Source organism: Bos taurus, chromosome X, assembly GCF_002263795.3.
Source record: "Bos taurus isolate L1 Dominette 01449 registration number 42190680 breed Hereford chromosome X, ARS-UCD2.0, whole genome shotgun sequence".
Taxonomy (NCBI): domain Eukaryota; kingdom Metazoa; phylum Chordata; class Mammalia; order Artiodactyla; family Bovidae; genus Bos; species Bos taurus.
This window is the reverse complement of record NC_037357.1, coordinates 98,892,052-98,916,041: the sequence shown is the minus strand read 5'-3', so window position 1 is coordinate 98,916,041 and position 23,990 is coordinate 98,892,052. Positions and strand designations below refer to the sequence as shown.

Here is a 23,990-nt window from a genome sequence, read left to right as displayed (position 1 = left end):
TGTTCTTTTTTTTTTAATTGAAGTATAATTGGTTTACAATATTTTGTTAATTTCCGCTATACAGCAAAGTGATTCTGTTATACATATACACATATTCTTTTTCATATTCTTTTTTATTATTGTTTATTACAAAGTATTGAATATAGTTCTGTGTGCTATACAGTAGGACCTTGTTGTTTATCTATCCTATATATACTAGTTTATATCTGCTAATCCCAAACTCCCAGTTCATTCCTCCTCATCCTTCTCCCTGTTGGCAATTGACAGTCTGTTCTCTATATCTGGGGAGAAAGCAATGGCGCCCCACTCCAGTACACTTGCCTGGAAAATCCCATGGACGGAGAAGCCTGGTAGGCTGCAGTTCATGGGGTCGCAAAGAGTCGGACACGACTGAGGGACTTCACTTTCACTTTTCACTTTCATGCATTGGAGAAGGAAATGGCAACCCACTCCAGTGTTCTTGGCTGGAGAATCCCAGGGACGGGGGAGCCTGGTGGGCTGCCGTCTATGGGGTCGCACAGAGTCGGACACGACTGAAGCTTTCTATGTCTGTGAGTCTGTTTCTGTTTTGTAGATAAGTTCATTTGTGTCATATTTTAGATTCCACATATAAATGATACCATATAGTAGTTGTCTTTTTCTTTCTGAGTTACTTCATTAGAGTGATAATCTGTGGTTGTATCCATGTTGCTACAAATGGCATTATTTCATTCTTTTTTATGGCTGAGTAGTATTCCATTGTCTGTATGGAATATATACACATCTTTATCCATTCATCTGTTGATGGAGGAATGTCCCTCTTCTTAAGAAATACACACTGAATTATTTAAGGGGAAAAGGGGCACAAGGTCTGTGACTTATTCTCAGATGGTTTCAGTTCAGTTCAGTTGAGTCGCTCAGTCGTGTCCGACTCTTTGTGACCCCATGAACTCCAGCGAGCCAGGCCTCCCTGTCCATCACCAACTCCCAGAGTCCATCCAAACCCATGTCCATCGAGTCAGTGATGCCATCCAACCATCTCACCCTCCGTCGTCCCCTTCTCCTCCTGCCCTCAATCTTTCCCAGCCTCAGGGTCTTTTCCAATGAGTCAGCTCTTCACATCAGGTGGCCAAAGTATTGGAGTTTCAGCTAAAACATCAATCCTTCCAATGAACACCCAGGACTGATCTCCTTTAGGATGGACTGGTTGGATCTCCTTGCAGTCCAAGGGACTCTCAAGAGTCTTCTCCAACACCACAGTTCAAAAGCATCAGTTCTTTGGTGCTCAGCTTTCTTTATAGTCCAACTCTCACATCCATACATGACCACAGGAAAAACCATAGCCTTGACTAGATGGACCTTTGTTGGCAAAGTAATGTCTCTGCTTTTGAATATGCTGTCTAGGTTGGTGATAAGTTTTCTTCCAAGGAGTAAGCGTCTTTTAATTTCATAGACGCAGTAAGCGTCTTTTAATTTCCATCTGCAGTGATTTTGGAGCCCAAAAAAATAAAGTCTGACACTGTTTCCACTGTTTCCCCATCTATTTGCCATGAACTGATGGGACCGGATGCCATGATCTCAGTTTTCTGAATGTTGAGCTTTAAGCCAACTTTTTCACTCTCCTCTTTCACTTTCATCAAGAGGCTCTTTAGTTCTTCTTCACTTTCTACCATTTTCAGATGGTTTAGAAACCAATAATAATAATGAATACAATTAAATATATACACAAAGTATATCTTTATAAATATAAGTATATATATAAATATGTATAAATATTTACAGAGAGAGGAGAAGAGAGAGAGGGATAAAGTGATAAAGTGCTTGCAAAATGTTAACAACTGGTAAATCTGAGTGAAAGATGTACCAAAGACCTTCATATTATTTTGTTTTCTAGATGAGACTCATCTGTAAATGTTAATTATTTCAAAGTAAGAAGTTAAAATTAATAAATATATAATAAAGAAATAAATGTTTAAACTAATAAATATAATATAATAAAGAAATAAACCCCCAAAGTTGACAACAACTTTGGGGCCTTCCCTGGCAGTCCAGTGGTTAAGACACCAAGTTTCTACTGCAGGAAGCACAGGTTTGATCCCTGATTGGGAAACTAAGATCCTGCATGCCATGCAGCACGGTCAAAAAACAGGAAAAAAAAAAAAATAGTGACAATTCTGGGACTCCAACTACACACTCTGCCCCCAAATAAGCAAATGTTAATTCAGCTCAAACTGGTATGTAAGTCTTTTGGTTAAATTTGTTAATCAATATTTCACACCAAATTAACATTGATTCCTTATCACTGTCCTCCTTGTTTTCTCACCAATAAATATTCTGCAGTGGGGTGTTACTAGAAGAAAATACCACATGGAGCTGAACGATGGATCTTCTGAGAGATTTATACTTCCTCAAAGCAACCCAGAGGGTCTGAAATAGGCAGCGTTCAAATGCACCCATTACCCAGGATATTTACATCCCTATTTCAGTGCTACTCTTAAGTACAACTCTGAGAAATAAGATGCATTCGTGGAGATTTATACATGCCAAATCTCCAGAAATTAGCTTATACCAAGTTTCAATAAGAAATTTGGGTGACTTTTCAATAAGAAATTTGGGTGACTCAACTCTCTTTTTCCACTACTGTTATTACAACTGCAGAAATATGACAATGTTAGCACTATAAAATTAAATTCTGCTTATTTAGACAAGAGCAAAGGGACTGCCATTTCATTTTTCAACAATTCTGCTTTTAATAGTATATTTGAAAATAGTCTTTCCCTAAAAAAGGAAAGCATGATGTGTACATTTATGCAATTGAGAATGGAATCTTCTATTACAGAATCCATATCTCTATTGTTGTCAACGACTGTGCACAGTTTAGCATATTTTAGGTTGGAAAATAGAGTATGTCAGAAAAATGCATTATACCTTAAGACTTTAATTTTCCCTCAACCTATTTATGACCAATATGGCTAGTTAATGAAAAAGAAAAGAAATAAAAATATAAGAAAGAATCCTATCCTTTCTCACTGCTTCATGCCCATAGCCATGGTCCTCCCAGGGATGAGTTATAATTGCCTCCTGGGATGGAAAAAGAAGACACACAAAATCCGGAGTTAATTACGAAGGGATTGCTAATCACCAAGACAACAACAACCGCAGGACTAAACTACAAAATCCAGGGACCACAAGCAAATGAGTCAGCAGCAATTATTCAACAGTCAAAAAATTGGCTCGATGGGAGAAATTCTTTAGGGTCCCCTGACTGTAGAGGGTACTGAGCTCTCTTTAGAGCAAACCTGTGCAAAGTCTTCACATCTTTAGAAATCATCTTAAAGATCCAATACCAATGCCATGTTTTGGTATCCATTTTTATTCAGCAGCATATCATTTTGCAAAATTTAGAACTTTCAGAAAAGTTGCAAGAATAGTAAAGTGAACACCCATATACTCTCCACCAAGATTCACCAAATGTGCCAAGTTTTCTTTCTCTCTCTCCCTCTCTCTCTCTTTTCTCTTCCCCTATGTATATTTCTTTTCTTTTCTTTCTTTTTCCATATTTCTTTTTTGCTTTGCTTCTTTTTTCTTTTTCTGAACCATTTGAGAGTTCATTGCAGACATGACACTTCAATTCTAATATTTCAATATGTATCTTTTAAGAATAAGGACGTTCTGCTTATAAAATCACAAGATAGTTATCACATTTGCAAAATTAACATTAATGCAATACTATTGTCTAATATACAGTCCACATTTAAATGTTCTCAACTTTCCCCAAAACCCAGTCTCTAATGAAGGATCACACACTACATGTCTCTTTAGTCCCCTTTAATCTAAAAAAGTTCCCAGTTGTTTTTCCTTGCATGTTCTTTGGTCTTTCATGATACTGACATTAAAAAAAAAAAAGAAATCAGGCCAGTTGTTTGTAGCTTTGGCATAAATTTGGTGCGGGGGCGGGGGGTGGGGGGTGGTAAACCTGACCCCCGAAGTAAATTTGAAATGGAATGGAATAATAACTTTACAGCTGGATTCAAAGTCCAACTTTGGCAGCGACTTGGAACACATTTCTTAATCTTCTCTTAGCCTTGATTATCTGATTTGTTAAATGGGAATAACGATCTTCATTTTAAAAGGCAGTTGTGAGAATTACAAATTGATGCAATCTTTCCAGAAAGCAATTTGAGAATCTGTCTCAAGAGTCTTAAACATACCTGTGTTCTTGGATCCAGTCATTCTATTTCTCGAAATTTATCCTTAGGAAGTTATCAGAGGTAAGTGAACATACAGGTGGTGGTGATCATTACTGTGGATGTCAAGATAGCAGGTGGGTAAAACATGCTACTTCCTTCATCTCCTTCCTTGTCATCCTCAGGCCCCTTCCCTTCATCACTCACAGCTAACATTTATTAACAGTTACCTTGTGTCCAGCACTATGCTGAGTTACAGGTTGCTGTGGCAAGCTTGAAAGTCATGCTTAGGAGGAGCACTTGGTAACATGGAAGAGAAGTAAGAATGTACCATTTATTGAGGAATCCAGATAACTCTGTGTATAAAATGGGATCCCAACTTTGTTTTATGTTTATGGGATTATGTTTAGAGAGAACCCTAGAAAGAAGTACAATAAAATGTTTACACTAGGTGGTGAGTTTGGGGTACGTTTTATGTATAACAACAAAAACAAGGGCAATTCTTATACAAATTTTGTACCAGTATGCAGTTCTACTCATGGTTATTTGGCAATAACTGGTCATAAGGCCACTCATAGTGGAAAGGTGGACTTGAAAATTTAATCCTTGACAGATCAGCCACTTCCCAGCTCTATATCTGTATAAAAGAGAACAGATTTCAATGGACAGCTAGATATCTCTGTCACATCATACTATCTTTTTGAGTCTGATGCTAACATACACTACATTCCTTTTTGTTAGTCCTTGCTACCCAATTATCTTTTCCTAAACTTTTATTTTCAATCTTTCTGGCATTATGTATTGTTGGTAAACAGCACAAACCCAGATCTTTTTTTTCTATATGATTCATTTATTTATTTCTATTTTCTTTTTCTTATTTCGGTCGCACTGTGTCTTCATTGCTGAGCCTGGGTTTCTCTAGTTGTGGCGAGCAGAGGCTACTCTCCTTGTGGTGCACAGACTTCTCATTGTAGTGGCTTCTCTCGCTGCAGAGCGCAGGCGCACAAGTTTCAGTAGTTGTGTGGTTCCTGGGATCTAGAGTGCAGGGGTTCAGTAGTTGTGGCGCAGGGGCTTAGTTACTCTGTGGCATGTGGAATATTCCTAGACCAGGGATTGAACCCATGTGCCCTGCATTGGCAGATGGATTCTTATCCTCTGTACCACAAGGGAAATCCCAAATCTGGATGTTTTTTAATATTCCTGGACCAGGGATTGAACCCATGTGCCCTGCACTGGCAGATGGATTCTTATCCTCTGTACCACAAGGGAAATCCCAAATCTGGATGTTTTTTCTTTAAACTGACAATCTCTGAAACTTACTTGATAAACATGTGTGTGTGTTAGTTGCTCAGTGGTGTCTGACTCTTTGTAACCCCAGGGACTGTAGCTCTCCAGCTCCTATGACCATAGAATTCTGCAGGCAAGAATACTGGAGTGGGTTGCCATTCCCTCTTTCCAACCCAGGGATCAAATCCAAGACTCCTGCATTGTAGGCAGATTCTTTACCATCTGAGCCACCATGGAAGCTTTTGATAAACGTAGTCCATTTATGTTTACTGTGATTGCTGATGCCTCTGCAATTATTTCTGCCATCTTATTTCTGCCTTCTGTTTTTTCCACTTTTCCTATGCTTTTTTCCCCTCCTTTCCTGTCTAATTTATGACTAAGCTTTTAAAATTTATTTTATTTCCTTTTTTGTTCTGGAATTATGCATCCTATTCTTATGATTTCTATAGTTACCTGGAATGGTATTATATGGTTATTTATTCTAACACTTTAAATAAGCAATCTACTCAATATGTTCCAATTTTGTGTCTAGTCTTACTCTTATTGGGAATACTCTTGGGTGTAGATAATATAAATATAGCTCTGTTTCAATTGCAGTTATACTTTATATGCTTATTTTAATGTGGCTTCTGGGATAGGGGATATCAAGACATCTGTATTTTTCAGTAAATATTTAAATAAATCAGTTGAATACATCTTTCTTACTGTCTACCTGAGAAATCATGAAAACCAAAGTAAACATGAGTTTGATCACAATGCAGACACCTGGAACATTTGAAAAATAACATGGATCACAGAAATATGCTTCTATATGTCAGTGTTGAAAAAAAATTTTATTGCTATAGTTACCCATTCATGCATGCTAAGTCGCCTCAGTTGTGTCCAACTCTGTGCGATCCCATTGACTGTAGCCTGCTGGGCTCCTCTGTCCATGGGATTCTCCAGGCAAGAATATGGAGTGAGTTGCCATGCTCTCCTCCAGGGGATCTTCCCAACCCAGGGATTGAACCTGCATCTCCTGCATTGGCAGGCAGGTTCTTTATCATTAGTGTGACCTGGGAAGCCCTTCTATAGTTATGCAATAACTCAAAATGATAGCATACATGTATACGTAATCTAATATTATTCAATATTTCTTTATTCTTCATGAACAGTACAAAGAATTTAGAATACTCTAAGTCCAATTAGATCAGCCATCTCTTGTGCTTCATATTATCAACTCATAACTTATTTTGTCCTATCTTAATTTTTATGATACAAATTGAACATTATTGTTATTGACAGAGTCAATATGTATTTGGATTCTCTTCTTCCATTTTTAGCAGTTTATTTGTTTATCATTCATACTTATATCTTATACCTTTATTATGGGATCTTTCTTCATTAAGAAAGTATGGTAGCAAATTCTCAGTTTTTCTTTATCTGGAAATACCTTTACTTTCCCCTCACTTTTAAAAGACAATTCTCTAAAAAACAAACAAAAAGTAAGTCTTAATTTTTAAAAAAAGAGTAAAGAAAAATATAAATATCAAAATCAAATTTCCTCCCCCTACTCTCTACCATCTGACTTCAGACCAAGATATAACCACTGCTAACCGAAATCAGATCGATTATATTCTTTGCAGCCAAAGATGGAGAAGCTCTATACAGTCAGCAAAAACAAGACCAGGAGCTGACTGTGGCTCAGATCATGAACTCCTTATTGCCAAATTCAGACTTAAATTGAAGAAAGAGGGGAAAACCACTAGACCATTCAGGTATGACCTAAATCAAATCCCTTATGACAACACAGTGGAAGTGAGAAATAGACTTAAGAGACTAGATATTTTAGCAGAGTGCCTGATGAACTATGGACGGAGGTTTGTGACACTGTACTGGAGACAGGGATCAAGACCCTCCCCAAGAAAAAGAAATGCAAAAAGGCAAAATGGCTGTCTGAGGAAGCCTTACAAATAGCTGTGAAAAGAAGAGAAGCACACATCAAAGGAGAAAAGGAAAGGTATTCCCATTTGAATGCAGAGTTCCAAAGAATAGCAAGGAGAAAGCCTTCCTCAGTGATCAATGCAAAGAAATAGAGGAAAACAACACAATGCGAACACTAGAGATCTCTTCAAGAAAATTAGACATGCCAAGGGAACATTTCACACAAGGCTGGGCTCGATAAAGGACAGAAATAGTACAGACCGAACGGAAGCAGAAGATATTAAGAAGTGGCAAGAAGAACTGTACAAAAAAGATCTTCACGACCAAGATAATCACGATGGTGTGATCACTCATCTAGAGCCAGACATCCTGGAATGTGAAGTCAAGTGGGCCTTAGGAAGCATCACTACAAACAAAGCTAGTGGAGGTGATGGAATTCCAGTTGAGCTATTTCAAATCCTGAAAGACAATGCTGTGAAAGTGCTGCACTCAATATGTCAGCAAATTTGGAAAACTCAGCAGTGGCCACAAGACTGGAAAAGGTCAGTTTTCATTCCAACCCCAAAGAAAGGAAATGCCAAAGAATGATCAAACTACCACACAATTGCGCTCATCTCACATGCTAGTAAAGTAATGCTCAAAATCCTCCAAGCCAGGCTTCAGCAATATGTGAACCGTGAACTTCCTGATGTTCAAGCTGGTTTTAAAAAAGGCAGAGGAACCAGAGATCAAATTGCCAACATCTGCTGGATCATCAAAAAAGCAAGAGAGTTCCAGAAAAACATCTCTTTCTGCTTTATTGACTATGCCAAAGCCTTTGACTGTGTGGCCTCCCTGTCTATCACCAACTCCTGGAGTCCACAAAACCCATGTCCATCGAGTCGGTGATGCCATCCAACCATCTCATCGTCTGTCATCCCCTTCTCCTCCTGCCCCTAATCCCTCCCAACATCAGGGTCTTTTCCAATGAGTCAACTCATTGCACGAGGTGGCCAAAGTATTGAAGTTTCAGCTTTAGCATCAGTCCTTCCAATGAACACCCAGGACTGATCTCCTTTAGGATGGACTGGTTGGATCTCCTTGCAGTCCAAGGGACTCTCAAGAATCTTTTCCAACACCACAGTTCAAAAGCATCAGTTCTTTGGCACTCAGCTTTCTTTATAGTCCAACTCTCACATTCATACATGACTACTGGAAAAACCATAGCCTTGACTAGACGGACCTTTGTTGGCAAAGTAACGTCTCTGCTTTTGAATATGCTATCTAGGTTGGACATAACTTTCCTTCCAAGGAGTAAGCGTCTTTTAATCTCATGGCTGCAATCACCATCTGCAAGGATTTTGGAGCCCCCCAAAATAAAGACTGACACTGTTTCCACTGTTTCCCCATCTATTTGCCATGAAGTGATGGGACCAGATGCCATGATCTTCGTTTTCTGAATGTTGAGCTCTAAGCCAACTTTTTCACTCTCCTCTTTCACTTTCATCAAGAGGTTTTTTAGTTCCTCTTCACTTTCTGCCATAAGGGTGGTGTCATCTGCATATCTGAGGTTATTGATATTTCTCCCGGCAATCTTGATTCCAGCTTGTGCTTCTTCCAGCCCAGCGTTTCTCATGATGTAATCTGCATATAAGTTAAATAAGCAAAGTGACAATATACAGCCTTGACATACTCCTTTTCCTATTGGAACCAGTCTGTTGGTCCATGTCCAGTTCTAACTGTTGCTTCCTGACCTGCATATAGGTTTCTCAAGAGGCAGGTCAGGTGGTCTGGTATTCCCATCTCTCTCAGAATTTTCCAGAGTTTGTTGTAATCCACGCAGTCAAAGGCTTTGGCATAGTCAATAAAGCAGAAAGAGATGTTTTTCTGGAACTCTCTTGCTTTTTTGATGATCCAGTGGATGTTGGCAATTTGATCTCTGGTTTCTCTGCCTTTTCTAAAACCAGCTTGAACATCAGGAAGTTCACGGTTCACATATTGCTGAAGCCTGGCTTGGAGAATTTTGAGCATTACTTTACTAGCATGTGAGATGAGTGCAATTGTGTGAGAATTCTTTGGCATTTCCTTTCTTTGGGATTGGAATGAAAACTGACCTTTTCCAGTCCTGTGGCCACTGCTGAGTTTTCCAAATTTGCTGACATATTGAGTGCAGCACTTTCACAGCATCATCTTTTAGGATTTGAAAGAGCTCAACTGGAATTCCATCACCTCCACTAGCTTTGTTTGTAGTGATGCTTCCTAAGGCCCACTTGACTTCACATTCCAGGATGTCTGGCTCTAGGTGAGTGATCACACCATCGTGATTATCTTGGTCGTGAAGCTCTTTTTTGTAAAGTTCTTCTCTGTATTCTCGCCACTTCTTAATATCTTCTGCTTCTGTTAAGTCCATACCATTTCTGCCCTTTATTCAGCCCATCTTTGCATGAAATGTTCCCTTGGTATCCCTAGTTTTCTTGAAGAGATCTCTAGTCTTTCCCATTCTATTGTTTTCCTCTATTTCTTTGCATTGATTGCTGAAGAAGGCTTTCTTATCTCTCCTTGCTATCCTTTGGAACTCTGCATTCAATGGGAATATCTTTCCTTTTCTCCTTTGCTTTTCGCATCTCTTCTTTTCAAAGCTATTTGTAAGGCTTCCTCAGACAGCCATTTTGCCTTTTTGCATTTTTTGGGGGGACGGTCTTGATTGATCCCTGTCTCCTGTACAATGTCACGAACCTCCATTCATTTGCTTCTGTAAATAAAGCTGAAATAAACATTTCTTATACACATATCTTTGTGTATGAACTTGGCTTATTCCATAGACTGAACTTAAAGAAGGCAAATAGAAAGATTGTTTTGTTTAAAAAAAAGAAAATTCACCTCAGGATACAATTCTAGGTTGACAAATATTTTGTTTTCCCACTTTAAAGGTATAATCCACTATCTTCTGGCTTTATTTTTGATGTTGATGAATCTGTTGTCAATACAATTGCTTTTAATTTTTTTAGTAATCCTTTTTTTTCTTTCTTGCTAATTGCTTTTAAGATTTTCCTCTTTGGGGTTCTGCAGTTTAAACTATGATACATCTAAGAATGTATGTTCTTATTAACGCTCTCAGAGCTCATTGAAATTCTTCCATCTAAAAATGTATGTCAATAATTTTAGAAAATTCTCCACCATTATGTCTTTGAGTATTATTTTCCCCCCATTCTTTCTGTTCTCTCCTTCCTGATATTCATTTAAATATATGTTGAATCTCTATGTCTCTTATCCTTTCATATTTTCTGTCTCTATGTCTCTGAGTGCTGAATTCTGTGCAGTTTTTTCAGATTTTCCTTTCAGTTCATGCTTGTCTTATCTTCAGGTCTGAGTTTATAATTTCAGTGATCATATTTTTCTTTTCTAAAAGTGTTCTTTGTACCTTTTAAGAAAATCCGTTTGATTATTTTTTATGCAGTCTTATTCCTTGCTGACATTTGTAATTCCATCTCATTTCTTTTGACAATTTAACCAACTGGTAATTTCCCATTGCTGTTGGAGAGGTGATTGGATGACTATGAAATAAAGTTGGAAAGAAATTTGTCAGTGCATCTCTTTTGATGCCATTTCAGACCTACTGAATACATTGATGAAATTAAACTCAAAACAACTTTTTAAACATACCAGTTTGATAGTTTGTTCTTGGCACAACTAATATTGAAATTCAGAGGGTCCAGTTCTGCTGGTTTTTGTCTCTCCTAGTTAGTGGCTTATTTCTTCAAGTGTTTTCTAATTTTATATTGACTTCTGCTTGGAAGAAGTTTATCTGTGGATATCCTGAGGTGTCTGACTTGAGGGGCAAATTCTTCCAGAGAGAATTTCCATTATCTTCTATCAAGCACCTCAGTCTCTTAAGAACCCAAGACAACTTTAAATTAAGTCCCTTGGACTTCATAGGTGATATAAATTTGAATTCTAACCATTTACAAAGGCAGGCTTATCATTTTTTAAGGGAGATATTTTTCTCCACTTAGAAAGGAAATTGAGACAGATAAGGCTTGTTTTCTCCCTTTGCTGCTAACAGACTCATTTTCTGGACTATCATTTAACTTGGCTGCTGTCCTTTAGAGGGTTCTGATTTCATGTGAAGTTGTAGTTCCAACACATTCCTTTTGTGGACCCAGAACTCTGTGTCCTGTGGGTATTAAAAACCAGAATTCAGAGCTTCCTTGGTAGCTCAGTGGTAAAGAATCTGCCTGCCAATGCAGAAGGCCGGTTCAGTTCCTGGGTCCGGGAAGATCCAACATGTTGCCAAGCAACTAAGGCCATACGCCACAACTACTGAAGCCCACATGCTCTAGAGCCCATGCTCCCCAACAAGAGGAACCAGTGCAAGGAGAAACCCACGCACTGCAACTAGGGAGTAGCCCCCGCTCACTGTAACTAGAGAAAAGCCCTCAGCAATGAAGATCCAGCACAGCCTAAATAAATAAAATTGTTAAAAAAAAAAAAAAAGCAGGTAGGGGGGCGGATTTCTGGGGTGGTCCAATTGCTAAGATTCTGTGCTCCCAACGGAGGGGGCCTGGATTTGATCCCTGGTCAGGGAACTAGATCCCACATGCTGTATGTAACTAAGACTCAATGCAACCAAATAAAATAAATGAGATATATTTTTTAAAAAAAGAATGTGGAACTATATTCAATATCCTGTGATAAACCATAATGGAAAATAATGTGAATAAATATATGGAGAATCCCGTGGACAAAGCCTGGCGGGTCGCAAAAAGTCAGACACTACTGAAGTGACAGAGCACAGCACAGCATAAATATATATACGGAATCACTTTGCTATACAGCAAAAATTAAACACAACCTTGTGAATCAATTATATTTCAGTAAAAATGTTTTTTAAATCCCCTCAGAGTTCTACATTCCTCTCAGTGGCAACCGCAAGTGATTTTTGGGCTTGCCTATCATTTTGGTTTATGCTTTCTGTCTCTTTTTGGCACCCAGAGATTTTCTTACTTTCTAGGGAGTTTGTGTCTAAGATTTCTAGATGCTTTATTATAGGAAAGTTTATCAGACTATCCAGTCTTTCGTGTTATCTGAAGTAGAAAACCCAGGCTCCTTTAATCTTTACAACAACCTTACAAATTAAGCATTATTATTCTCATTTTATTATTGTGGAAATTGAGGCTCAGAACGGATATGTGACCATGTGAAGCCACTCAGTCATGTTTGACTCTTTGCGACTCTATGGACTGTAACCTACCAGGCTCCTCTGTGCATGGGATTTTGCAGGCAAGAGTACTGGAGTGGGTTGCCATTTCCTTCTGCAGGAGATCTTCCAACCCAGGGATTGAACCTGGGTCTCCTGCATTGCAGGCAGAAGCTTTACCATCTGAGCCAGCAGGGAGGCCCAGATCAGATATAGATTCTATCAAGAAGCAAAGTCTAGATTTGAACCCAGTACTGGCACCAAAGTTGATGGTTGTTTAAATACTAAGGTATATTGCCTCTGTTTTTCTGTGTACTTTCTCTTCTTTTAAAAAATGTTAATTTGTCTATCCTCAGAAAAAAATAAAACTTTAAAAGGTACTATAAACTGAAAAAAAAAAAAAGATCCCTTGCTTATAACATGTATTTATTTGTTAAACCTGATAAGTTGGGCAATCAAAGCCGTAGAGCTAGGCCTAGGTCATCCATTGTATCTGTCAAGTACCATATGGAGAGAACTGAGTGCTTTCCTCTGCATAAATGATAAATAATACCTGAGCCAGAGTATTATCATACCTTCCCTTCCCTTGATTTTGTTGTGCTTACCTTTTCCCTATGAGCCCATCGTTTTCTCCACCACGCTCTCCCTAGGCTGCTACTAGCTCTAAAGAGTAGTAATAAATAAGATTGCATCCCTGCTACATTTTTGGCAGGCAGGAAAATCTTCTTGGACACAGTAGATATAGACCTTATCTGTCTAGGTTGTTGATTAGAAAAGCATGCTGAAGGACATGTAAGCCTTAATGAAGTCTGAATAGATTACATCTACTTCTTCCCCAGGATCAGCATGACATGGCACTCCAAGCAGAAAACAGAATCAGTCTGGCACACGGGCTCACCATGAGACGATAATGCTTGCCACACACTGAGGTTTGCTTTCCTAAGTGCTGCAAAATTGATTGGTTTATAATTCGTTCTGGTATTTTCCCAAGTCTCTAAGTGTTTACAATTACCTGCCTTATACTTTTTTCCTCCATTTTAAAGTACACATGCACACACACACACACACACACACACACACACACACGTGTGGCTGTACGTGTGCTCACACACAATTCTACCCCGTCTCAGGTGATAGAGATCCTCCTGAACTCTCGGAAATTCAGAGCACTGGGGGGTCTCTAATGAAATTCACCAGAACTTTAAGTTCTCTGAGATGAATATTATCAAACTTTGATAATTTTATTTTATGCTGGTCCTCACTCTAAGTTAACCTATTTACAAGGAAATTGGGAAAGTGTGGGCTCATTTAAGAGTCTGTCCAAATAAATCTAGTCCAGAAAGTACTCATTCATTCATGTGTGCGTGCAGGCACTCACTCATTCCACATGTATTTGCTGAATACCTATTGTGTGTCAGGCCCCAATTTAGTTACTGAGGTTGCAGTGGTAATCCTTTTAGACAAGTCTCTGCTCTCATGAAGTAAATGATCTAATGTGGCAATTAAATAAACAAATACTGCCAGGGACCAGCCCCGGCTGATCCAGGGTATTCGAAAGAGAGACGGCGTAGGCGAAGATCAGGAAACAATTGCTTAATTAAATGTTAATTAAGGATATAAAGAGTAATAGAATGAGGATAGCTCAGTAAAATTCAGTGAAGAAAAGAGGCTGAAATAAGGATAGCTCAGTGAGGAAATTCAGTGGAGAAAAGAGGCTGAATAATTCAGCCAGAAGGTAAGAGAAAGAACGACATGGTGAAACCAAGTTTCGGTGAACAAGGCCCCGCACTTTATTTTCCAAAGTAGTTTTTATACCTTAAGTTATGCATAGAGGATAATGGGGGAAGGGGTAGAGTCATGCAGTAAGCCAGGCTTTCTTCCTGCAAACTTATCATATGCAAAAGTTTAGGTGATTTGCATCATCTTCTGGCCCGGAGGCCTTTTTCTCTAAAGGTGATTATTCTAAAGTCAGGCGCCAGCCTCCAAAAAGCATTAGATAAAGTTGCATTCCTACAGAGCAAAGGTGTGGTGGGCTATAACAAGAAAAAGAATTAACTCAAGGGTCCCAGGTTACAAACATTAAAGCTACTATTTACACCAATTATATTAATCAATACACTGCGAGGGACACAGCAGGTAAGGGATATGGAAACTTAGCAGCAAACATTGGCCCAACAAGTGAAAATCCCTTCACCAATACAATTTCTAATCAATCTTTTAACTGCTCAAAGGAATCTGTATTTAGACAGTTTAGAACATCTCATGCCTCTCACAGTTTGGAGGCTCTGAGCAATCACATGTGGCCGGAAAAACCTATTCAGGCAGGCTAGAGGACTTCCAAGGGAGTTTGTAGGTTGAAACACTGTCACACCCAGGAATTATTAACTGGAGCTGTAAGCTAACTCTTTTTTCAGAGAGAGGTAGTAGGGGACAGCCCCCCATAAAGTCAGAGGTGTAGGTGAAAGCACAAAGCAGAAAGTAGGCAGACTCTGGTTTTGGGGGTAGATTGCTCGAGAATTTCCAGGGAGACTCCTGAGGCTTGATCCCGCCTTTGCGTATGCCAAGCCTCCTTCCTCATGACCTTTGCCAGGGGCGGAGCTCGCTCCCTGCAAAATACACAATTTCAGATGACTATAAATGTTACGAAGTATTTAAAGCAGATGATAAACACAGAGGGAATGAATTGAGGGTAGAATGCCACTTTAGAGTTTTTTAGAGATGTTGGCTAAGAAAGACTTCAGAATCTTCTCTGTCACATTTTTTTGTTGTTGTTGGTTGTGCTGGGTCTTCACTGCTGCGTGGGTTTTTCTCTAGTTGTGGTTAGTGGGGACTACTCTTTAGTTGAGGTATGCGGGCTTCTCATTGCAGTGGCTTCTCTTTTTGTGGATCACAAGCTCTAGGGCACACGGGCTGTCCTCAATAGTTGTAGTGGACAGGCTTAGTTGCCCTGTGGCATGTGGGATCTTCCCCGACCAGGGATTGAACTCTTGTCTCCTGCATTGGCTGGCAGATTCTTTACCATTAAGCCACCAGGGAAGCCCTTTCTGCTCTCTTCTGACCTCACTAGCTGCTTTTTCTCAGTCTTCTACAAAGATTTCCCTTCATCTTTCCAACCTCCAAATATTGGAATATCCCAGGGATTATCCTTGGGTTTCTTTTTGATCTACATTCACTTCCTGATCTCATTCAGTCCCTGGACTTTTAAAAAATATTCTATATTTTACCCTAAAATAAGCAAAGTATGTATAGAACATTAACATTTGTCTAAGAAATGGGTAGGGTAGAATACAAAAATGTAAGTGCTTTCAAGAACTGTGAAGGTCTGAGACTTACCCAGCTTGCAAGCTAACAAGTTAAATTACCACAGTTTTATGTCTGGCAGAAGACACAAGATTCATGGATCTTGTAATTCCATCTATTTCTTTCACAATTATTTAATTAATTTGACTATTAACTAATATCACTCTAATTTCCTTGGGGGAGGGGATTGAATGTTGAATAAGATTGGAAAGAAGACTTTTCAATGCATTTTTGTTGATATCAGACCTATTGATTAAATTGATAAAATTAAACTTAAAATAACTTTTAAAATATATTAATTTTGTAGTTTGAATTTGATAATCTAATATCTGAAATTCAGGAGTCTCAAATATGTCCAGAATCAGTCCTCTTGTCATTATCTTCTTGCTCCATGCCCATTCTTGTTTCTTTTCAACTAGTTTTTCAGCCTCCTATTTCCATCCTCGCATACCTATCATGAGACCATCTACACTACAGCCAGATGATCCTTTTAAAGTGTGTATGATTATGTCCCTGTAAGATCAAGGCATTTCTTTGCTCTGATCACAAGGGAGAAACAAAAGAGCAATAGCATTTTACTCACAAAAATAGCACTAATCAGTGTCAGCATTTGAGCGGGTTCTCCAAGCTTCAATTCCAAGACCTGAAAAGGATCATGTGATGCCTTCACATGCAGTGGGTTACATTATAGGAAAGGAACTCTCAGCTTTGGGAACCTGAATATTTTATAATGGGAGTAAACCAGCCAGTCCCATGCTCCCAAGGGAGACACTATTTCTAGCTTCCAAAGTCATTAGTGATACAAACATCTTTAAAAAGATAGTCTGGAACAAAAGCTATCAGTGAGTTCACAAGATGTACAGAAACATGAGAATCATGCAGAATTATCTCCCAACATGTTTTTGCTTGCACTTTTTGTAAACAGAAGGATAAACAAAAATCTTTTTTTTAATTGAAATATAGTTGATTTACAATATTGTCTTGGTTTCAGGTGTACAACCAAGTGATTCAGTTACCCTTTTTTTTTTTCAGATTATTTTTCATTATAGGTTATTACAATGTATTGATAGTTTCGTGTGTTGTATAGTAAATCTTTGTGGCTTATCTATTTTTTTATATAGTGGTTTGTATCTGTTAATCCCATACTCCTAATTTAGGCCTTCCCCTCCTTTCTCCTTTGGTAACCATAAAGAAAGAAAGAAAGTGAAGTCGCTCAGTCGTGTCTGAATCTTTGCGACCCCATGGACTGTAGCCTATCAGTCTCCTCCGTCCATGGGATTCTCCAGGCAAGAATACTGGAGTGGGTTGCCATTTCCTCCTCCAGGAGATCTTCCCAACCCAGAGATTGAACCCTGGTCTCCCGCATTGTAGGCAGAAGCTTTACCATTTAAGCCACCAGGGAAGTCCATAAGTTTGTTTTATTTAATGTCTGTCTGTTTCTGTTTCGTATATAGATTCATTGTATTTTTTTAGATTCCACATATAAGTGATATCATATAACATTTATTTGTCTTTCTCTGTCTGACTTACTTCACTTAGTAGAATATTCTCTAAGGCCATCCATGTTCCTGCAAATAGCAATATTTCATTCTTTATTATACTGAGTAATATTTCATTGCGTATGTGCATATACACATATATATTTATATTTATACATATATCTCATATCTTCTTTATCCAATCATCTGTTGATGAGCATTTGGGTTGTTTCCATGTCTTGGCCACTGTAAATAGTGTTCCTATGAACATCAGGGTGCTTGTATCTTTTTGAATTAGTGTTTTCAACTTTTTTGGATATATGCCCAAGAGTGGGATTGCTGGATTATAGGGTAGCTCTATTTTTAGGGTTTTTTTTTTTTTTTTTTTTTTTTGAGAAACCTCCATATTGTTCTCCATAGTGGCTATACCAATTTACATTCCCACCAACGGTGTAGCAGGGTTCCTTTCTCTCCACTCACACTCCAGCATTTATTGTTTCTAGACTTTTTGATGATAGCCATTCTGACTGGTGTGAGGTAATACCACATTGTAGTTTTGATTTGCATTTCTCTGATAATTAGACTGTTGAGCATCTTTTCATGTGCCTGTTGGCCATCTGCATGTATTCTTTGGAGAAATGTCTATTTAAGTCTTCTGCCCATTTTTTTGACTTAGCTGTTTGTTTTCTCAATATTGAGTTGTATGTGTTATTTGTATAGTTTGGATATTAACCCCTTGTTGATTGCATTGTTTGCAAATATTTTCTCCCAGTCTGTAGGTTGTCTTTTCATTTTTCTTTTGCTATACAAAAGCTTTAATTTTTATTAGATCCCATTTGTTTATTTTTGCTTTTTTTTTTTTTTTTGCCTTGGGAAACTGATCTCAGAAAATATTGCTGCTGCTGCTGCTGCTAAGTCGCTTCAGTCGTGTCCGACTCTGTGCGACCCCATAGACAGCAGCCCACCAGGCTCCCCAGTCCCTGGGATTCTCCAGGCAAGAACACTGGAGTGGGTTGCCATTTCCTTCTCCCATGCTATGCTATGCTAAGTCACTTCAGTCATGTCTGACTCTGTGCGACCCCAGTGACGGCAGCCCACCAGGCTCCCCCGTCCCTGGGATTCTCCAGGCAAAAACACTGGAGTGGGTTGCCATTTCCTTCTCCAATGCATGAAAGTGAAAAGTGAAAGTGAAGTCGCTCAGTTGTGTCTGACCCTCAGCGACCCCATGGACTGCAGCCTTCCACCTCTGTCCATGGGATTTTCCAGGCAAGAGTACTGGAGTGGGGTGCCATATTGCTACAACTGATGTTTGAGAATGAAAAACATTTTTTAAAGTTACTAAGAAAGAGACAGAGGGAACAGGGTGGGAGGGAAAAGAATGGAAGCTAGATTTCTCTGAATATATCTTGTTTTGTATATTTGATTTTGAAACCATTTAACTAGAAAATGAAATAAAATTTTTAAAAAGCAATCTCTAAAAACAAAAAACTGCATGAAACAAATGAACCAAATTGTCTATCAAATAGGTAGAAAAACCACAGAGAGAATAATTATTTCAAGTTACTATTTTTAAGTACAGTAATTTGTCTGTATCTCTCCAGGGATATTCTCCTAAAAGCAAAAGCAAATCCAAAAACACCTTAACTCTTTTCAGCAATTGTGTTAGTGGTAGTGTTGGTGTTAGTATTCTGAGGCTGTTTCATGTAATATGTTGATGAAATTGGGAACCAAAATTTTTAGTATGAGAGTATAGAAGATACAGATTGAATATCAAGAGGTTAAATAAAACCCTGTAGTTCTGAATTTGAATTAGAAGTGTTATGTATGAATTCATGATGTATTTTATCTTTATAGAAAAAAAACAACACATATCTATCCAAGCTCTGTCATTGAAAAGGTCTAGAAACAATGACCTTTATTGGACCCCATGGCAGCTGAACTCTTCCTCTGCCAATGCGTCCCTACTCTCCTTGCCTCCCATGGGTGTTGATCCCAAGGGCGCTCCCTAATGAACAGCTTGCATTCTAATAACCAGCCACAGAAAATGCTCAGTCCTTAATATTGAATAGACCTTCCTTTTTCCAAATGTTCCCAAACAGATCCAACCAAAGACTCCCAAATGTAGGTACATATCAGTTAGAAAGCCTCCCCTTTCTTCCAAAACTCCCCTTCTTCCAAAGGGGTCTTCCAGAATTCCTTCCATAATAGAATATTTACCAATCAGAGACAGTTTCAGTATTTCCTCTTTTTATGTCTTTAATACCCTTGAACCCAGGCTGAAATGAAAGCGGTGGTAGATGGGTTCCCTTGCCCCAGGTTTATGAATGAAGAGCTTGTGTTAATCTTTTCTTGAAGTTAGTTTTGTCTTTGACACATCTCAGAGTCAACTTCCCAGGGAAGCCAACAAGTGATAATTTATCTATTTATTTGCTTGTTGTCTGTCTTCCCCGACATTCCCTGGGAGAAGTAGGGCATTGTGGAGTCTGCTAGTTCTCCAACCAGCTAAAACAGTGCCTCACACTGGAAGCTGCTCAATACCAATTATGCTGGATCCAAAAGTGAAATGACATTTAAACTGAGACCTGAAAGACAAAGAGATAACCAGACAAAGATCTCGTGAAAAAGCATTTGGGGTGTTGGGAACAGCAAGTAAAATTCCAGAGCTCTTTCCTTCCTGTTTTGGTCCCAGATCTTTACAACTACTATTAAGTATTTGGGAGAGTTAAAATATTTTTGTTTGTTTTTGGTGTTACTTTTGTTTCCTATTTCTTCCTCACTCCTGTTTCAGGATCACTTGATATTTATAAATATAGCTCCAGGAATATACAGACCAATGTATAACTAATCAATCTTAGATTTCTGTTCATGAGCCCATACCAAACTCAAGGTAATTTCACTCCATTATTTATACAAAACATTTGTTTGTGGGAGGATATGGTAGTTGTTATGACTTCGGGGAGTTTAGTATCTACCAGGAATCTCTTATGATTACCCCCAAGGAATAGGCCAGCATTGGAGTCCATGAGTCCATGGCCCCAAGGGCATTGGGGAGACTCCGGATCAGAATGGTCTGGGAAGAATTTTCTGCTTAAGTGTGTGACAAGCTCCTCCACTCACCCCTCCAGTCGTGCTCATTCTCTGTAGAGCCTGACCACATGTTTTGCTTTCTGCTTTAAAAAGAAAATACTTTTTAAATGTCTTTTATTAAAGTAAAATTTGCACATGGTTAAAATATCAAATACTCTAGAAGGGTTTCTCTTACCCTTCCCGCTTATGAAGATAACTCTTTATCTTCTCAGACTTATCTCTGTATCTCTAAGTAATCTGCTTCTACCCCTCTTTACTGGAAAATTGGGTTAAAGATACTGAGCATGGCCCTGCCCATCAGAACAAGACCCAGTTTCCCCTTCAGTCAGTCTCTCCCATCAGGAAGTTTCCATAAGCCTCTTATCCTTCTCCATCAGAGGACAGACAGACTGAAAACCACAATCACATAAAATTAACCAATCTTATCACATGGACCACAGCCTTGTCTAACTCAAAGAAACTATGAGCAGCCACCCAAAACAGATGAGTCATGGTGGAGAGTTCTGACAACGTGGTCCACTGGAGAAGGGAATGACAAACCACTTCAGTATTCTTGCCTTGAGAACCCCATGAACAGTATGAAAAGGCAAAAAGATAGGACACTGAAAGATGAACTCCCCAGGTTGGTAGGTGCCCAAAATGCTACTGGAGATCAGTGGAGAAATAACTCCAGAAAGAATGGGGAGATGGAACTAAAGCAAAAACAACACCTAGTTGTGGATATGATGGGTGATGGAAGTAAAGTCCCATGCTGTAAAGAGCAATATTGCATAGGAACCTGGAATGTTAGGTCCATGAATCCAGGCAAATTGGAAGTAGTCAAACAAGAGATAGCAAGCATGAACATAGACATTTTAGGAATCAGCAAACTAAAATGGGCTGGAATGGGTGAATTTAATTCAGATGACCATTATATCTACTACTGTAGGCAAGAATCCCTTAGAAGAAATGGAGTAGCCATCATAGTCAACAGAAGAGTCTGAAATGCAGTACTTGGGTGCAATCTCAAAAACAACAGAGTGATCTCTGTTCATTTCCAAGGCAAACCATTCAATATCACAGTAATCCAAGTCTATGCCCTGATCAGTAATGCTGAAGAAGCTAAAGTTGAATGGTTCTATGAAGACCTACAAGACCTTCTAGAACTAACACCAAAAAAGATGTCCTTTTCATTACAGGGGACTGGAATGCAAAAGTAGAAAGTCAAAAGATACCTGGGATAACAGGCAAATTTGGCCTTGGAGTACAGAATGAAGCAGGGCAAAGGCTATAACAGTTCTGCAAAGAGAACGCATTGGTCATAGCAAACACCCTCTTCCAACAACACAAGAGAAAATTCTACAAATGTACATCACCAGATGATCAATACAAAAATCAGACTGATTATATTCCTTGCAGCCAAAGATGAAGAAGCTCTATACAGTCAGCAAAAACAAGACCGGGAGCTGACTGTGGCTCAGATCATGAACTCCTTATTGCCAAATTCAGACTTAAATTGAAGAAAGTAGGGAAAACCACTAGACCATTCAAGGATGACCTAAATCAAATCCCTTACAATTATACAGTGGAAGTGAGAAATAGATTTAAGGGACTAGATCTGATAGACAGAGTGCCTGATGAACTATGGACAGAAGTTCATAATATTGTATAGGAGGCAGTGATCAAAATTATCCCCAAGAAAAAGAAATGCAAAAAGGCAAAATGGTTGTCTGAGGAGGCCTTACAAATAGCTATGAAAAGAAGAGAAGTGAAAGGCAAAGGAGAAAAAGAAAGATATACCCATCTGAATGCAGAGTTCCAAAGAATAGCAAAGAGAGATAAGAAAGCCTTTCTCAGTGATCAGTGCAAAGAAATAGAGGAAAACAATAGAATGGGAAAGACTAGAGATCTCTTCAAGAAAATTAGAGATACCAAGGGAACATTTCATGCAAAGATGGGCATAATAAAAGGCAGAAATGGTATGGACCTAATAGAAGCAGAAGATATTAAGAAGAGGTGGCAAGAATACACAGAAGAACTATACAAAAAAGATCTTCATGACCCAGACTTAGAGCCAGACATCCTGGAATTCGAAGTCAGGTGGGCCTGAGGAAGCATCACTACAAACAAAGTTAGTGGAGGTGATGGAATTCCAGTTGAGCTATTTCAAATCCTGAAAGATGATGCTGTGAAAGTGCTGCAAATTTGGAAAACTCAGCAGTGGCCAAAGGACTAGAAAAGGTCAGTTTTCATTCCAATCCCAAAGAAAGGAAATGCCAAAGAATGCTCAAACTACCGCACAACTGCACTCATCTCACATGCTAGTAAAGTAATGCTCAAAATTCTCCAAGCCAGGCTTCATCAGTATGTGAATTGTGAACTTCCAGATGTTCAAGCTGGATTTAGAAAAGGCAGAGGAACCAGAGATCAAATTGCAAGCATCCATTGGATCACCGAAAAAGCAAGAGAGTTCCAGAAAAACATCTATTTCTGCTTTTTGACTATGTCAAAGGCTTTGCGTGGATCACAACAAACTCTGGAAAATTCTTCAAGAGATGGGAATACCAGAACACCTGACCTGCCTCCTGAGAAATCTGTATGCAGGTTAAGAAGCAACAGTTAGAACTGGACATGTAACAACAGACTGGTTCCAAATTGGGAAAGGAGTACATCAAGGCTGTATATTGTCACCCTCCTTATTTAACTTATATCCAGAGTACATCATGTGAAATGCTAAGCTGGATGAAGCACAGCTGGAATCAAGATTGCTGGGAGAAATATCAGTAACCTCAGATATGCATATAACACCACCCTTATGGCAGAAAGTGAAAAAGAACTAGAGAGTCTCTTGATGAAAGTGAAAGAGGAGAGTGAAAAAGTTGGCTTAAAACTCAACATTCAGGCCAGTTGGTCCAAGTGTCCAGGCCTGAGGCGTCCTACCGAACCCTACCCCTGCCAGCGCCTCAGAAGGCAGACCATTCATCAAGAATTTTGTATCCAAGGCGCGGAAGTTTGTTACCGAAGATGATGAATGCTGACATGGATGTAGTTGATGCTGAAAATCAGGTGGAACTGGAGGAAAAAACACGACTTATTAATCAAGTATTGGAACTCCAACACACACTTGAAGATCTGTCTGCAAGAGTAGATGCAGTTAAGGAAGAAAATCTGAAGCTAAAATCAGAAAACCAAGTTCTCAAACAATATATAGAAAACCTCATGTCAGCTTCTAGTGTTTTTCAAACAACTGACACAAAAAGCAAAAGAAAATAAGGGATTGATATCTCTTAGGTCTTATGGAATTGCTGCTGATCTTTTTTTTTCTTTAAAACTTGGATAGATTCCAAAACTTACAGTACTTTTGTTTGTGGCTTCACTATTTATGAAGATAATGTCATATCTAGGCAAAATTAAGAGCATAACAGAAGACTTCCATGAGTTTGTGTATTATGTTAGTCTATGAAAATGTGCAGATGTAGAGACTTTATAATTAGAAATGCATATGTTTATGAAACTTGAAAATGAATGTTTATCAAATTTGTTTTGATTTATAGGGTTAGCATTGTCTTATATTATAGGCATAGAGATACAAGC

The 23,990-nt window shown here is 38.7% G+C and overlaps 1 protein-coding gene and 1 non-coding gene across 2 annotated transcripts in view; one reads left to right on the top strand and one right to left on the bottom strand.

Annotated features, from left to right (window-relative positions):
• LOC100296832 (short coiled-coil protein) overlaps positions 1-23,745 on the top strand; it is a 45,585-nt gene extending 21,840 nt beyond the window's left edge. The window contains exon 2 of the mRNA XM_059883843.1: positions 23,275-23,745. Within this exon, the coding sequence (XP_059739826.1) occupies positions 23,275-23,669 (395 nt within the window). The 3' untranslated portion in view covers positions 23,670-23,745. The remainder of the gene's footprint in view (positions 1-23,274) is intronic.
• On the bottom strand, positions 12,679-12,750 carry TRNAC-GCA (transfer RNA cysteine (anticodon GCA)). The gene has a single exon. It is a non-coding gene; the product is annotated as a tRNA-Cys (tRNA).
• Positions 23,746-23,990: the final 245 nt, after the last annotated feature.